Source organism: Rhinolophus ferrumequinum, chromosome 19 (assembly GCF_004115265.2).
Source record: "Rhinolophus ferrumequinum isolate MPI-CBG mRhiFer1 chromosome 19, mRhiFer1_v1.p, whole genome shotgun sequence".
NCBI classification, from domain to species: domain Eukaryota; kingdom Metazoa; phylum Chordata; class Mammalia; order Chiroptera; family Rhinolophidae; genus Rhinolophus; species Rhinolophus ferrumequinum.
Genome location: NC_046302.1, coordinates 26691255 through 26708113, shown reverse-complemented (window position 1 = coordinate 26708113; position 16859 = coordinate 26691255). Strand labels below are relative to the sequence as shown.

Sequence of the window (16859 nt, the reverse complement as noted above, 5' to 3'; positions counted from 1 at the left end):
CTGGAGGTACAAGAAAAATTTTCAAGAGCTGATTAGGCACAGATAGTTTTAAAGAAATGAATTCCCAGGTCCATCGACTTGCAGGTATTATCCATTCAAAATGTATCTGTGGCTAAAGCTGCCATGTCATTACGTCCTACTATCATGTCCTACGTCCCATTTCTCAATTTACAAAAGGCATAGCTCTCCCTGTCATAAATTCTTACCATGGTAAAATCCTGAGGATGCCAAACAATCTGACAATTTCAATACTGGTGTTGGGGAAGCCTGCTTTACATCAAGGCACCATAAACCGTGATAGAGCGTTGCATTTTTCCCTGCCTTATTACTTTTGGCATATAATTCAGAAGGAATTCAAACTAATGAGTGACACGATAGTAAAATTCATTTCATTCACGTCTCCTTATTTAGAGGAACAATCTATCAAATGAAAGCTAGGAATGGAAGCCAGTTCAAGATTCCATTGGCACATAAATACTGGCTTCCTGACCTCCATCACTATGAAGTAAACACCGTAATAGAGAGTAAAAAGGAAGCGGCTGCGGAAGACCGACTGGGATGTTTGCAGGCACATCCCTTCCCTGCGACCAAGAAAAATGCAGTAGCATAGGAGTTTCCCCTTATATTCTTGTCAATTGCAGGACACACAAAAGCGCCCATATCTGTTCACTGGTTGTCTACATTCGTTGCAGTCCGTTTCTGAAAGCGGTTGTGTTCAAACGATACACGGCCTGTTCAGACCAGCTCCAGAGACACCTCTAAGGACCCGGACAGCGGGCGGAGTTGGGGGGGAGCACATGCTCTCCAGTGAGCAGGGGCTCCTAGTCGCTCCACAGCGTGGGAGGGCATGGCGAAGGGAGCCGGCAGGAAGCAGCGCGCACCGCCACTTCATTTGCCCACTGTTTCCAGGGAGAGCCTTTGTGACTCCAGACAGGCCAGGTCGGCGTAGGAGAGCGGGCGCCTTCGCCACTGTGACGACACCGACCTCCAGTACTGACTGACATGGCCGGTAGCCCTCGCACCTCGCTCTGTTTCGCCAAGTACCTGCTTGAAAAGCGGGTCTAAAGTCGCGTGCCACCCCGCATGGCTCCGCCCACCCCGCGTAGCCCCGCCCCGCCCTGTTAGGGTCCCACCCCTCTTACCACTTCCGGCGCTAGCCTCCCAACCAGCCTCTGTCGCTCCTCACTTCCCTCTCCTGGACTCTCTTCCCCCGCCCCTATCTCCTCCTTTAACGCCGTCACGTGAGGGGCGAGCGCGGGGACTGCCGGGAATAGTACTGCTGCTGGGTCAGGGTTCGGCCTCAACATGGCGGTTCCGGTCGGGCAGTGACCAAGGATTTGCTGTCCCGAGGATTAACTGGCGATTGTCGGCGTCTCCACTTATCACGGTGGAATGTGAGGACGCCGGGGAGAGCGCTGAGGAGCGGCGGTGACAGGGAGGGGTCTGTGGTGGGTGCTCCGGGAGCCGAGGCGGCGGCGTTGGTGCCTTCTATTGGTCTCAAGGCTTCAGTGCGGGGCCCCGCCCGGCCGGGGCAGGCCGGCGGGCGGCGGCAGTAGCTGCTGCAGCCGCAGGATTAGCCTCTGAAGAGTGGGCCGGAGGGCGGGCGCCGCCACTGCCTCTACCACGGCGATGGCCCAGTGTGTACAGTCGGTGCAAGAGCTAATCCCGGACTCTTTCGTCCCCTGTGTCGCCGCGCTGTGCAGCGAAGAAGCCGAGCGGCTCACTCGTCTCAATCACCTTAGCTTTGCGGAGTTGCTTAAGCCCTTCTCTCGCCTCACTTCCGAGGGTATGTAGTCTTTTATTCACTGAGTTTCCGCACAGCCGGGACCGAGAGAATAAGTTGGGGGCGGGCAGGGAAGAGAACGGCTATGTTTACATGTCGGAGCCGGTGGAGTGGCGTCTGGGGCTTGGGCTCGGCGGCGTCTTCGGTGGCGGCTGGAGGAGGGGCCATGAGTGAGGTTGTCAAGACAGCGCGGTCCTAATCTCCAGTTTTCTCTCGGAGAAAAACTATTCTTTCTTCCTATTCCCAAGTAAGCCGAACTGCTAGGTAATTATTGTAAAGAAAAGCGTGAGCCCCGTAGAAGGGCATTGAGACTGTTCTCAGCGGCCACAGGAGAGGTCGTTAGAAAGTGGCATGACAGGTAAGGGTAGGAAGATGCTTCCTTTTAGACCGATGAGCTCTTAGTAAAGAAAACAAATATTCTTTCTCTGGTGTTAAGATGGACTTTGAGTTGTTTGGAACATTTCATTCTTCTAGCAGTGAGGCTCATCTCTTTCCAAGCTTCTGTTTGTTTTCCTTTTTTCTTTGAAAATGTAAACATTTTCTTAAGTATATAATATTTTACTTAACCTCTCAAGAAAATAAAAAATATATTACATAAATAGTAAAACGTGCAACAGTCTTTACCTAATGGACGAGGAAGGGCAAGCTGTTATTAAGTTAATCTAGATCGGTAGAGTTACCTAGATTTATAGGGATGGAAAAGCCCTAAAATGTGTTTTTTTCCTAATAAGAGTTAAATGAACAGAAGAACTGTCTTTTATTGAGGAACTACCTGTTTTCTCTAGCTTTAGATTCTTTATTAGGGAAAAACAAGTGTAATAAGACTGCAAGTATGATTGAACCAGGTCTTTACCAGTACTTTGCAAACAGAACGTAGGAAAGTATAGGTAAAGTTCTTTGTTAAGATCTGTATAAAATGCAAGGTTCTATTAAGGAGCTTTGTCAAGTGAACGACTATGATGTTTATTTGGTTAGGATGACTTCACAAAAAACCAGTGCTGTGCCATAAATTTATGTCTTTATATGCTACAGGTGTGTATTCTTCAGGAGAAGAGCTACATTATAAGTTCACTTTAGCATTTAAAGAAAGGAACTGTCCAAAAAAAACCAGTTTAGGAAGTCTTGAATTTTCTTCAGCTTGTACCATCGCCAGCCCATTCAGTGTTGTACTAAGTCAACAAGAAGAGTGGAGTGCCCTACATCCTTATATTCTTTAAAAAAACCAAACGAACAAACAAAACGCATGAGAGCCAGTTTGACTTTGATGTGTGTGCTCTTTTTTGCCTTGCTAATAAATAATAGTGGTAATACTTGATACATGCTTTATGTGACTATTCACTTTTACTTCTTATTGAATCCCATGAGGTAGATACTGTTATCATTTTAAATGTGAAGACATTGAGGCATAGAGATGTTACCTTGTCCACGGTCTTAAATGTGGGAAAGGTTTAAAAACAGGCAATCTGACTCAAGACAAGGTATTTTTAATCAAGTTGTCGCCTGGCAATATTTAGAATTACTCACACTAGAGAGCAGTGCTGTCCAATAGAAATATAATGTGAGTCACATATATAATTTTAAATTATTTAGTAGTCATATCATAAAAAAAAGGTAAAAGGAAGCAGGTGAAATTAGTTTTAATGATATATTTTATTTAACCCAGTATTTCCAAAATGTTACCATTTCAACACGTAATCAATATGAAAAATCTTAAGAGATATTTTACTTTTTTTTTGGTAAGTATTTGAAATTTGGTATGCATTTTACACTTATGTTACATCTCAATTTGGACTACACATATTTCAAGTGCTTATTAGCCACATGTTGCTGGTGCCTCCTGTATTGAACAGTACAGTGAATAGAGGCTCAAATCAGTATTTTTCTGATTTCCTTTTGTAGACTGCGAAAAATTTAGGAAAGGAATATAATAAGTTGGATTTTTATGGCTAGGTAGAGAGTTGGTAGAAAGGAACCAGCGTTTCCTGTTGAGGAGGGGGATGAAATAAGAATAGTATGGGCAAAAGGTATAAATTATGAGTTATGAGCGGTTGGGGAACAGTGAGGAAACTATCCCTATCGGAATACAGAAGAGTAAGGGAAGGTGCTAGATAAAGGAGGATCTTGAATTCTAGGAGAGGGATTTTGGCTTTCATTTTGAAAAGTATTATTTTTTAGTTACTACTTTTAAAAAAAAAAAATTTATTGGGGAATATTGAGGAACAGTGTGTTTTTCCAGGACCCATCAATCGTTGTCCTTCATTCTAGTTGTGGAGGGCACAGTTTAGCTCCAGTCCCGTTTTCAATCTTAGTTGTAGGGGGCACAGCCCACCATCTGATGTGGGAATTGAACCGGCAACCTTGTTGCGAAGAGCTCCCTCTTTAAACAACTGAGCCATCTGGTTTCCCAAAAGTATTATTTTGAGATTTACTGTGAAATATTTTAAGGGATTAAAAAGATAAGAATAGAATGTAGTTTTTATGTAAATCTTCAATGTTTTCTGAATGAACTATCAAAAATAGCGAGTTAGATTAGGGAATGATGTTTGAAGGATACTTAATGCCTCTAGTTTTATGTTTCTTTTAAAAAGTAGAAATATTTCATTAACCTTAAGTGCCATGTTAGTGTAACTAAGTGATTACCCTTGAAGATTTTCAAGTATCAAAGTCTGAATAAAATTCAAGTCAGCTTTTCAAAATTTAGATATAAATACAGGTATGTTATTTGTGTCATTTTTGTACAAGTTTAATTTTATTCAGCAATTGAGGTTTTCTTAATAAAGTTTTGTGCGCTAGGTAAAAACATGAAAGGTATGATTTCATTTTTGAAAATATATTCCTTAGAACACCAGATGTGTTCTGTGCTCCCTAAAAATTAATTTTGTGGTCAAATAACTTTGCTGAATATAGCATGTTTTTGGGAGAACAACAGTCATTTAGCACATTAAAGATTGTGGGAAAACCTGTTATAAAGAGACGAAAAACCTAATCCAGTATTTCCCAAATTTATTTGAACATGGAATCAGTATTTCAGAAACAACTCTTGAGGGAACTATTCCAGGAAGCAGTGCATACTGGAATATTACTTCATATTCCAGTATTCCAAATATTACTTCATAATATAGTATTCAAAAAACTATATGGTAAAACTATATGGTAAGATAAAGTAGAACTGAATTTCACTTTGAAATTGAGATGTTATATAATACATAAAGTCACCTTTTGTGCTGTTATAATCTTAATGAAGCCTTAATATAATTAGTTCTGAAGCTTTTGAATTTTTTTGTTTGTGATTTAAGAGAACTTCTCTTGATCATTCTTAACTCTTATCTTCCTCTCCATTAGTTTGGTTTTGTGATACTTCAATGTATTACTTATTTATTGTTGTGTAACAAATGACCCCAACATTTAGCACCTTAAAACAAATGCATTTATTATTTCTGTTTCTCAGGAATCTGGGAGTGGCTTAGCTGGATACTTCAGGCTCAGGTCTCTTGAGGTTGCAGGGGAGCTGTAGCAAAGGCTACCGTCATTTGGGCCCATTTGGGGCCGGAGGATCCTCTTTCAAGCTCACTCATGTGGTTGTTAGCAAGTCTCACTTCCTCACTGCATGGCCCGAGACCTGGGTTCTGTGCTATGTGGGCCTCTCCATAGGCTCCCTGAGTATCCCTGTGGCATAGCAGTTAGCTTCTCCCAGAGGGAGTGATCAGAGAGAGAACCCAGGATGGAAGCTGCACTCTTTTTATAACCTTATCTCAGAAGTGGTATACCATTGATTTTGCTGTGTTCTTTTTGTCACATATACCAACCCTGGAATGTGGTAAGGGACTACACAAGAGAGTGATAACAGGAAACGTCAGGATCATTGGGAGCCATTTCAGAGGCTGGCTGCCATACCTATTAACTCATTTTTGGATTTATTAGTAGGATTACCTGATAAACCCACTCTGAATAGAGGGCAAGACTAGAATGTCCCTTTTGTGTTAACACTATGCTAAAAGATAATTAGCCAATTTAAAATTTTGAGAGGTTTAATACCTACATGGCTACGTAGGTTGTTCAACAGTTGTGGACCAACTTTAAGGTAAATACTTGTATGTTTCTAATAATATAAAAAAATGCACTGTAGTGTTTTCATGGTTTTTGGTTTCTCTGTGTCATAGTTAAGACTAGTTGGGAAGTTTAATTAGGGAAAGAGTCCTATGTGTGTGTATTTAAATTAGAAAATATAAACAGTGACAGAAGAATGCAGAGAATACAAGAAACATCCAGCTCCCCACTACCCAGAACCAACAAATATCAACCTTCTTGTCATATTTGCTTTTTATCTTTTCCTTTCCTTTAAAAAGAAATCAAACACAGGTGCAGATGAAGGTACCTTTTTACCTTTTCTTTGTCCCATTTCCTTCTTTCCTTCATAGGCAACCATTATAATGGAATTTACATGTATTTTATTGTACTTTCTGTACGTGTATTTGTATTTACAATACAAGTGCAAATATTTATTCCATTTATAGTATTTAAAAGTATTTTTGTTTTATGTTTTTTAATTAAAAATTTAGAAACCAACAGAGATAACACACACGAAATTTAGGAAGACAGTTTCTATAGATTTAACATTATTTAAAATATAGCCTAAACTTAGAAGTTTGGTATAAAACATTTTCCATTGGGAATAAAAGTATCATTTTTTTTAATGATGTTCAAAGCTAGTTTTCCAGAGTTGCCTCTTATTTGTATATGATGATCCATGATGTACGTGACATAGTGTATGTTGCAGCTAACCCTGTGAAGTAGGTATTAATCACATCTTATAGATGAGGAAGTTGAAGAATGGAAAAGTTAAAAAGTTATTTAGGATAATCCAGTTAATAAGTGGTGAGTGGGAATTTAATAAGGTCTGACTCCAAAAGTTGGGCCCTTAATCAATATAATGCGATGTTTCTAATACTACTACAGAAACTAATCATCTCATCTGATTATATTTACATGAAAAAATGCTCACATTTCCTACTGTGCACTGTGGATACTGTCTTCTTGGTATACTCTCCTACGAACCTATTCCCTGGCTCTGAACCACTGGTTGTAAATCCCATAGACTAAGCCTAGGCCATAGCGGGGGGGAGGCGGGAGGTATTGGGGTAGAAGAAGGGATTTGGGCATTGATTTTTTTTTTTTAATAGGCTTTATTTTTTTTTAGAGCAGTTTTATGTTCACTGCCAAATTAAGCAGAAAGTATGGAGAGTTTCCACATATCTTCTGGAAGTGTACAGTTTCCTACACTATCACCATCCCCACCAGAGAGTGGGCATTGATTTTTATGATGGTGGAATAGGGGCTGAGAATGCAGCAGCACGCTAGGGGAAATGGAGGAATCCTGAACGTAGCATTTAATTCCCCTTTCTTTCTTTCTTTCTTTTTTTTTTCTCCCCTTTCTTAATTCCCCTCTTTTTTCCCCTTTATTATTTTCTGTGTTGATACCATAGATTTCACACTGCCCTGGACAAGCCTTAGGGTGAGGTGAGAATTAGATCAAATACTGGTGGTGGTTGGCTCCTGGCAACTCCAAACAAGAGGAAGGAAAGGACCTATTGGAGGGACATTGTGAGCAGTGGCATTGGGGACATGGTTAGACTGTTTGGCTAGCCCTTTTGGTTATAAAGGAGTGTTACAAGTCCTTTGTATTTGTGGAAGACTTCCGTTTGGAATTTCTGGTTTCTGATTTGAGCATCCTTTTTACTGGTAAACCATTAACCCAATTTTTTATTATTGTTGTTACAGTTGAGTTGTTACGCATTGTGTAGAATTAATTTCAAGTTTTTTTTCTTTTTTTAAAAGTTCATATGAGAGATCCTAATAATCAACTTCACATAATTAAGAATTTGAAGATAGCAGTAAGCAACATTATTACCCAGCCACCTCAGCCTGGAGCCATTCGGAAGCTTTTGAACGATGTTGTTTCTGGCAGTCAGCCTGCAGAAGGATTAGTAGCTAATGTGATCACGGCAGGAGATTATGATCTCAACATCAGTGGTATGTAATAAGGTTTATTTATTATTATCTCTTAAATGAATGTTTCTTTTTTAGAAAAAGTAATTCTGTTACTGGGAAATCATTCAATAAACATTTAAATGATTACTGAGTGATAGAGCCTGGGAATACAATACAGTAAGGACGGAAATAAACAGTCCTTACTTTTAAGGAGGTTACAATCTAGTGAGTAGGCAGCCATTCAAACTATGAATTACATGATTTCATTGTATTTTGTCATAATGAAAGTGTTTCTGTAGTTCTAATTGTAAAGCTCCATGAGGGCAGGGACTCTGTCTCTTTATTTTATTTATTTCCAGTATCTAAAGTATGCCTAGAACATGTGTATAGTAAATACTTCTTGAATGAAAGAATTAACAGATAAAAACAACATATTCTTTTGTGACATACCGTGTTTCCCCGAAAATAAGACCTAGCCAGACAATCAGCTCTAATGCATCTTTTGGAGCAAAAATTAATATAAGACCCGATCTTATTTTATATAATATAATACCGGATATAATATAATGTAATGTAATATAATATATGATATGATATCATATAATAAGATTGGGTCTTAGATATAATACAATATAATACCCGGTCTTATAAGACCGGGTCTTATATTAATTTTTGCTCCAAAAGACGCATTAGAGCTGATTGTCCAGCTAGGTCTTATTTTTGGGGAAACACGGTAAGTAATACATACTATAATTAAATAAAAAGAATTAAGTTTATTTTTTTATCTTGCTTAGTATTAATTGGAGAGAATGTTTATAATACATGAATTAATATTTCATCTTTTCTGAGTGCTTTCTAATCTGAATGGTAAATATTTTCATAATAAGATTGGTAGGTGAAATGATATATGTAAAGTAAGTTAGCAATATTTGATATGACTTTTGGTATGAAAAAGACTTAATAGAGGGACATAAGAGTTATTTCTAGAGGGAAAAGATGAAAAGTACCTCTGATCAGAATACTTCAGCAGTGTAATAAAATCTTTTTAGGTCAATACAATTTATAATCTAATATTTTAATATCTCCTAAATGAATACTTATTTTCCTAAATATACGAAGAGAGCTTAAGTGTCATATTTTAGGTTATGAAGTTAGTTGGTTGCACTTATGTAGTTAGAAATATTTGTAGAATTACTTTGTTTAAATGTTCATAATTTTTCCTTTTTGTATGTCATTTTAATTCAAACAAGATAAGTTAACTTCATAATTTTAAGTTTAGAATATTATGGTTATCTTTACAAATCTAAAGAATCTGAATTTCAGGGTACATATTTTGAGCATTTCTTGATATAACATATTTTCAACACAAGGCAAAATTTGGATTTTTTGAGAGAAAGTGATAGAATTTGAACTTTTATTTCCCTGTTATTAATGGGAAATCTGTGTTGAAGTGTGCATCTAATGTCAGAGTGTCCCAAGTTTTTATACTACCATTGCCATTACTTAATTGGATAACTTGAATAAGTCACTTATTCAGAATTGGTTTCATTCTTTGGAAACCAGAGAATTTGGCTAGATTCTTTCTCAAGGCCTCTCCGAGACCTTTAATCCTGTGATTCTGTTTTATAGGGTCTTTAACATTTTTGTTATTCATGAAACAAATATTTATTGATTTCCTACTATATGCTTTGAATTGAGATCTAGAGATGAATAAGACATGATGTATGAGTTCATAATCTGGTGGGGATCAGTAATCAGAATACATCTCAATTTACAATACCTTTTAATCAGAATACATTGTAATAGGGATATGTCATATCCGATATGCCAAAGTGCTGAGGGCACACAGAGAGGGATTAACTATTATATTTTAAAAATAAATAAAAATACCTTTTTTGTACTGCAAATATCCTCTAACCTCTAAAGCTTGTAATACTTTTTATTTTTAAAACAATTTATCAAAATGATATATGCATGTATAGCTCTATATGCATTAGTGCTAAAAAGACTTTGTGTAAGGAAAAAACAGCAGTGATCTCCCTGTGCCCCTTCCCCCCAACTTTTTTAGTGGTTTTTAGTTTGTGTTTCCAAGTAATATTTTTACATGGCTCTCTATGGCTTACTCAGTTTTAAATTAACATATTGATTTCTCATAATTGATGAAGCTTTAGCTTAATTATTCCCCTTTCCCCATCTCTTTAATGTAGTTTTCATAATTTTTGGTTAATATTCACTATTTACAATATTATGATTAAATATTATTCACTTCTTCATTGCTGAGCCAAATACTGGGATTTCAGTCCATTCTTACACAGCATTTTTTTTTTCAGGACTTAAGTAATTGCATTTTTAAAAACAACTTGCTCAGAGTTGTCTGTATCTCTTGCTAATCTCAAATTATCAATAACCTCTCAGTAAGATTTTTTTTCTTGACAGATTGTAGTAGCAAAACCTCAATCTTCCACCTCCTGTAAAGGGAAAAACCTACCTGTTCCCTGCTATGTCTTTTTTCCCTGTGATTCTCCTTTTCTACTCACACAAAACATTTCACTTTTGATCACCAAATGTGTGGAGTTTTTTTCCCCATATCACCAAGCAATTCTTGGATTCGAGCAGAGTGTCCAAGAATTCAATTCAGTTCTGACACTACCTTGAGATAGCATCAGATTCCATAAGTTAAGGGCTTAATCCTACAAGATTCCTGTCCTGTTCCACTTCAGATGCCAGTTGCAAGCCCCTGTGCTTCTAACCTACTGGCTATAGATTGGGGCTTCCAGTGGCCTCCTCCTTGGGTTTAATTAATTTGGTAGAGAGACTCACAGAACTCAGAGAAACACTTTACTTACTAGATCACTGGTTTATTATAAAAGGATATAATTCAGAACAGCCAGATGGCGGAGATGCATAGAGGGATGGGGAACGGATGTGGAGCCTCCACGCCTTCTTTGGCCACGCTCTCAGCACCTCCACATGTTCACTAACCCGGAACCTCTCTGAACCTCATATTTTTGGGATTTTTATGGAAGCTTCATGATGTGGGAATGATGAATCATTAACTCCAGTTTTAGCCCTTCTCCCTTCTCAAGAGAATAGGGGACGGGCCTGAAAATTCCAAGCTTTTAATAGTCATGGCTTGATCTTTCTGGTGACCAGACCTCATCCAGGAGCAATCTAGGAGCCCACCCAGAGTCACCTCATTGGAATAAAAGACATACTATCACAAAGGAAATTATCTGGTTTCAGGAGCTCTGCATTAGGAACTGGGGGTAGAGACCAGTCTATAAATATAGTATTTTCTGTTATTGCACACCGACTAGTTTATCAAATAATCTATTTATCAAGATCTCCTTCCTGAAATCTTTTTACTCCATGCATTCTCTCTATGGGGAATGATAGCATCCTTCAGTGGAGGGGGAAATTCAGTTTTGGGGGGGGGGCAAAAAAATATCATAGATATTACAATAGTTTGTGACGCTCAGAAGGACCATGGTACATAAATAGATATGTAGTATATCTGTGGTATTATTTTAAAGTATTTTTTGTGGGGAAGGACCAATTAGGAAAGAAAAGGCTCATGGGGAAGATAATGAAATAAAAGTTGCTAAACATGGTTTTACTTCCTCTTGGAGAGGATACTCTCCAAGGCATGCTCTACAGCTGTCACCCTGGGGATTTCCTTTTCTTCTCTACAGTCTCCCTCTCATTCACACCTTTTTTGGTCCATTTCCTTGATTTGGTGAAGGACATCTCTAATAGCTACCTGAGAAAGGTTGCTTAGACAGTATTGAGGTTGAGTAGTCCCTTTTGATAGAGTGGTCATGCATACTCTAGTCCTGAGAAATTTTCGTGTGTTTTTGTTTGTTAGTTTCTTCCTCTTTATTTATTTAATTTTTGTGGAATGACTGTTAGTTGGATGTGGAACTTCCTGAGTTGCTTCTCTAAAGTTTTCATCTTCTAATGTTGTCCATCTCCATCTCTTATGTCTTTTTGTATTACTTTCTGAGGAACATCCTTAACTTTATTTTCTGACCCTTTTGTTGAAATTTTAATGTTCACTGTCCTTTTTTTTTAAACTTCCCTTGCTCTTTTGATTTTCGTTTTTGTACCATACAGTTCTTGCTTCATGTTCTGGTACCTTAACTCCGAGGATATTAATAAATTGTTGTTTTTAACTTTTTAAGTTGTCTTCTGTCTTGTGATTTTTCTCTCATTTGTATTATTTTTCAGTTTGTTTTGGTCTCTTTTTCATATTGGAAATTTACCTCAAATGTCTCTTGAGCTCTTGGCATTTTTTTCCATTTCAAATTGAGGCATTAAAACCCTGACAGAGCAAAACAAAACTTGTCAGCTAGTGGACTTCCTTATTGGGTGGTGAGGCTGTGAATAGGCTTGAAGGTTGCCCAGTTTTTTACTTATTGTTCTTTTGTATGGGGCCATTTAGTTTCTCCAGAGAGAGTTTCTCAAATCTAATGTCTGGCTGTCTGCATTCTGGAGGTGGGCTTATTATTTTTTTTAAACAGCCTATTAAAGTGGTTTGGTAGATAGTTTACTGTAACAATGTAGTCATGATTTGGTTGTGAAAATTTATTTTATCTAGGTATATTACTTATATTCTCAGGTCCCGCCAACATCTCCACATAAGGAAGGATTGAGTGCAATTTGTCTTTAAAAGCAGGTGGAGGCACTACTATAGCTCAATTCTTTAGGTAGATTTTAAAAAGAATCCCAAATGGTTTGGATAAACTACATGCCAGAAGAAAACAGTTTCTTCAGCTTCTTTCCCTGATTAAGGCATCTTCCTTCAGCTTTATTGTTATGTTGGTCTTGAGGACTGAGAATGTAATTTATTGAAGCACTGAATTCATTTTAAAAATGTTTCAGTATAACAGTAATACTCTGGAAATTTAAGAGTGATTTTATCCATTTTAAATAAGATATTAATTCATTATATGTCTAGAAATACACTTCTAATTTTTGCCATTAATGTGAGTCAGCATACTTTTTACCCATTCTATTTAAGAAGTGCATGTTAGATATTTACCTCATAAGCCTAGCTTAACAGTGCCATGTTTTCTTCATCAGATCGGTCAATTAAAGCTAGTGTTCCTTGGTACAGTAATTGGAAAGACACATTGATGGAATTGAAAGAATCCTCGTTATACACAGGTATTTCCTATGGTAGTCTCAGTTTTCCAGATTGTTCTCACTCTACTCCTTATCTATTAATCTTTTTTTCTACTCAGCTACTACTTTTTTGTATTTGTCCCAATGAACACGTCTGTCTAATTTTTCTAAAACAGAGGCAATCTGGTGATGCTTGTTCAACTTACGTTATTTATTCTATCATCTATTATTTATTGTATTTACTCTTGATTTACATTATCTGGTAAATCCAGACATTGTTTTAGAATAGTATAATTTGGGTTGCATCTTATTTCGATCAGAAGGAAAAACATCTTTTTCCCCCTTTAAGTGTGTAGTATACTTTTTCTGATTGCCTTTATATTAATTGCTATTACTCTGTAAAATACTGTGATACTTTGGAGAGTAGTCACTTGTAAACAGTATTTTAGAGGATTGCTTAAATATTCTGTAATATTTTTTCCTAAATTTTTACTTAAGAGCAAAAAGCATAAAGGACTCTTTTAAAAAGTGACAATTATTTAAAATAATTGTGCAGGAACTTAGTGTTGTTATTTTTCCAGTATCTTGAAGTATTTTGCTATTTTTCACATCCTGTGAATTATTTATCAGTTATCATTACTCTGAATAGAAGAAAGTGGAAGGATGATGAAATTGCCTAAAAAGATGATACAGTAGTGAAGTAAGTCATCAATATTATAACATCCTTTAATTTTAAATTTTGTGTCGCCCAAAGTATATTGCATCTTCTTTTGAGACGATATTAAAGAAGTCTAGAGACCCCATCTTTGTAGTCACCATCTTTGTTTTCATTTTTTCTTGCATTAAGCACAGTTGAGAATTGAGAACTTTTCATTTTCAGTCTGTATTAGCAAAGAAAAAATTAACAATGGAAGACAAAATTTTTCACAATTATTAGACAAATCAGAAGATTCAGTGAAACAACAGCATTCTAGACTAGCATTGTCCAGTAGAGATATGTGAGCCACTTATATAATTTTCAGTGTTCTGTGGCTACAGTAAAGAATGTGAAAAAAATGGGTGAAATTAATGTTTTATTTAACCCAGTATATGCAAAATATCATTTCAATATGTAATCAATAGAAAATTTTTTTTTTGTATTACTGTCTTTGAATTCTTAATGTGCATTTTGCACTTACAGCACATCTTGATTCAGACAAGCCACATTTCAGGTATCCAGTAGCCACATGTGACTAATGGCTACCTACCATATTGGACAGTCTAGCTCTAGACTCTAATGATAGTGGTAAATTGATCATGAAATTGATCATATACAGAAATCTCATTTTATGAGTATTCAATATCTAACACGAATTTCCTCGAACTCAAAAATTGATGCTAAACAATGTATTTTTAATTTAACAAGAAGGACTTCACATAATACTATTTTGAAACGAGCCTAGACCATCCTATTTTGTTAAAGCACATATCACAGTATTCTTTTCATTTTTTATGATGTTTGTTTAACAAAACTTACTTCCTTCAGTTTGTAAGTGATAAATGTTGAAAGTACGCATGTGTATGAAGATGATTGGGAGGAATTAGATGATATTGAAATAAAAAAAATCATTGGATTGATCTTTCTGTTTACTGTTAAGAAGTAAGTCTAGACGATGAAAACGTTTTTGCAGTGATGGAGCAAATAAGATAGCTACCTTTCTTACCTTTCCTTACCAAGACAAAATACATTCTGCATAGAGAAGCTGGTAGAATAACATGGTTGCTGTTTCAATTCCAAAGAAAGAACACATAGAGATGGAAAGGGGTATGGGCAAAATACTAATTTCATCCCAAAATAAGTACAAGAGAATTTCTAAAGGGAGACAACTGTCACTAAATGTTAGTCTCTTGTTAATATAAAACATTTTAAAACTATTATTTTATCCACTTTGTAAAAAGTGTCATTTAAAAAATAAAAAATAGAAGGACTTCTATTTTTTTTTTATTTATTGGCATGTAAAATAATGGAAGGACTTCTTAATTAGCTGCTTAAGGAAACATGAGGCTGAAGGGAAAACCTAACTTATAAAACTGAATGTGACCTACCTGAAGGATAAAATTCACTTCTGCCATATGTATTTAAAATTTTTCCTTTGTTCCTCATACCCAGTGTTGTCTTGTAATCAGTATTTAGAAAGTGTTATTTTGATTTAAGAACTCATATGTGTGTATATATTTGCTTTTTCATTTTTATTTAATTTTATTTTTAATTATGTAGACATATATACTTGCAAAGTTAGAACTCTAAAACAAGGTGAATTCAGTGAGGTCTGGCTTCTATTCATGCTCACTCCCCTTTTTCTTCTCTTGTCTTCCTTATATGTAATGGAATTTATTAGATTTATCCTCCTATTATTTCTTTGACAGTATAAGCAAATATATGTGTGGTTCTTTATATTTTCTTCCCTTTCTTACACTAAAATGCATACTTTTCTGCTGTTCCCTTTTTTCACTTAACAGTATATCCAAGAGAGCACTTTATAATAATATATAGAGAGATTTTCCTCTTTCTCTTACAGCTGGATAGTACATCCATTTAATGGGTGTTCTCCCCTCTTAATGGACTAGTGGGTTTGCTTTCTAGTGTTTTATTACAGGTAGTGTTGCAATGAATAGCTATTTTGGAAGATAATTTGTTTATTTAGAACTCCCCAGCCCACCATGAAATACCCTTTTTCATATTTCTACAATTTATCTGTTTTTTGTTAAATTTAAGCAGCATTGAAGCGAATAAGTAAATAGAAAAATAATCAAAATAGAGAAAGTCATTTCCCCATTTCTGTGGCGATTCCTTCCTATTTAACCAAAGTTTTCATTGTCTATTTATTTTCTTGTCATTGGTACTAAATGAAAATACACATTGATTTTCTAGACAGGGACTAGTTTTGACTGACTTGGGGGAAGATATATTTATTGGTTGGAAAGAAAATTGGTTTCATATGATAGGTAACAGACTAGTTTGTCATTTATTCTTTAATTTTTGCCACTTTTCATATAGATTATAATATTTATGGGAATGTTTTTCCTCTTCTATAGCAAAGAACATGAAATTGTTATAGTAATAGCCCCCCTAAATAGTATACCGGGAGTGCCCGAAAAATGTATACAAGTGGACGCTTTGGTCAGCATTGCTCAAGCAGTAGTTTGCTGTAATCAGAAGTGTCTGGACGCTGATGGTAACCACGTTGAGCACCTCTTGTAATTGCAGAAGTCAAATGTGACTTGTATTCATCTTTTGTTATCAGTGTATATTGAGTATTACAATTTTAATAGTTTTTTCCTTTCTTAAAATGTGTGTACATTTTTTTGGCACCTTCTGTATGGATTATTCTCATAAGGCATTTGTTGGAATTAAAACTTTTTGTGTCTGTGGCAACAGGTTAAAAATGTTTTTTGGTCAAGATGAATATCTTTTTCTTCTTCAGCCTTCCCTCTCGTTTAATGTAGTATTATAATGTAAACGGAAAATACATTTGCTGTGTTTTCAGTGATTAAGGTGAAAACAAAAAGTACATAAGATTTGGTAATCAGCATAAGTAGCTAGGAATAGAGTGCTCTTATAGTAAAACTGTGATTTAAATAATCTCCTTAAAACTAGTGAAATTACTAAATTTAAGTTCAAATATAAAAACATTAGAATAGTTGTAATGTAAAATGCATAGCATGAAATGAGAGATTTGATATTTTTAGAATCACATTATATACATGTATACAAAAAGTGAAAATGCACATCTTTGTATTTGATTATAAGTATGCTTTGAAATTCCATTTAAAGACGTTTTGTTACTGTTATATTCAAATAATCAAATTGTGCAGTAGGCTTTGTCAGCCTCACCGCTATTGACATTGAGCCAAGTATTTCTTTGTTGTGGGGGTCTGTCTTCTTCTGTTCGTTGTAGGATGCTTGCATCATTCCTAGCCTCTT

The 16859-nt window shown here is 36.1% G+C and overlaps 1 protein-coding gene across 5 annotated transcripts in view; it reads left to right on the top strand.

The window, feature by feature from the left end:
• Positions 1-1273: 1273 nt before the first annotated feature.
• TRAPPC8 (trafficking protein particle complex subunit 8) overlaps positions 1274-16859 on the top strand; it is a 77393-nt gene continuing 61807 nt past the window's right edge. For 4 of the 5 annotated variants that reach the window (XM_033087344.1, XM_033087346.1, XM_033087345.1 and 1 more), the window contains exons 1-2: positions 1304-1786; positions 7619-7813. In XM_033087344.1, the coding sequence (XP_032943235.1) occupies positions 1630-1786; positions 7619-7813 (352 nt within the window). In that variant the 5' untranslated portion in view covers positions 1304-1629. Of the gene's footprint in view, positions 1787-7618; positions 7814-16859 lie in introns of all 5 variants that reach the window. The other variant, XM_033087347.1, reaches the window with a different exon arrangement.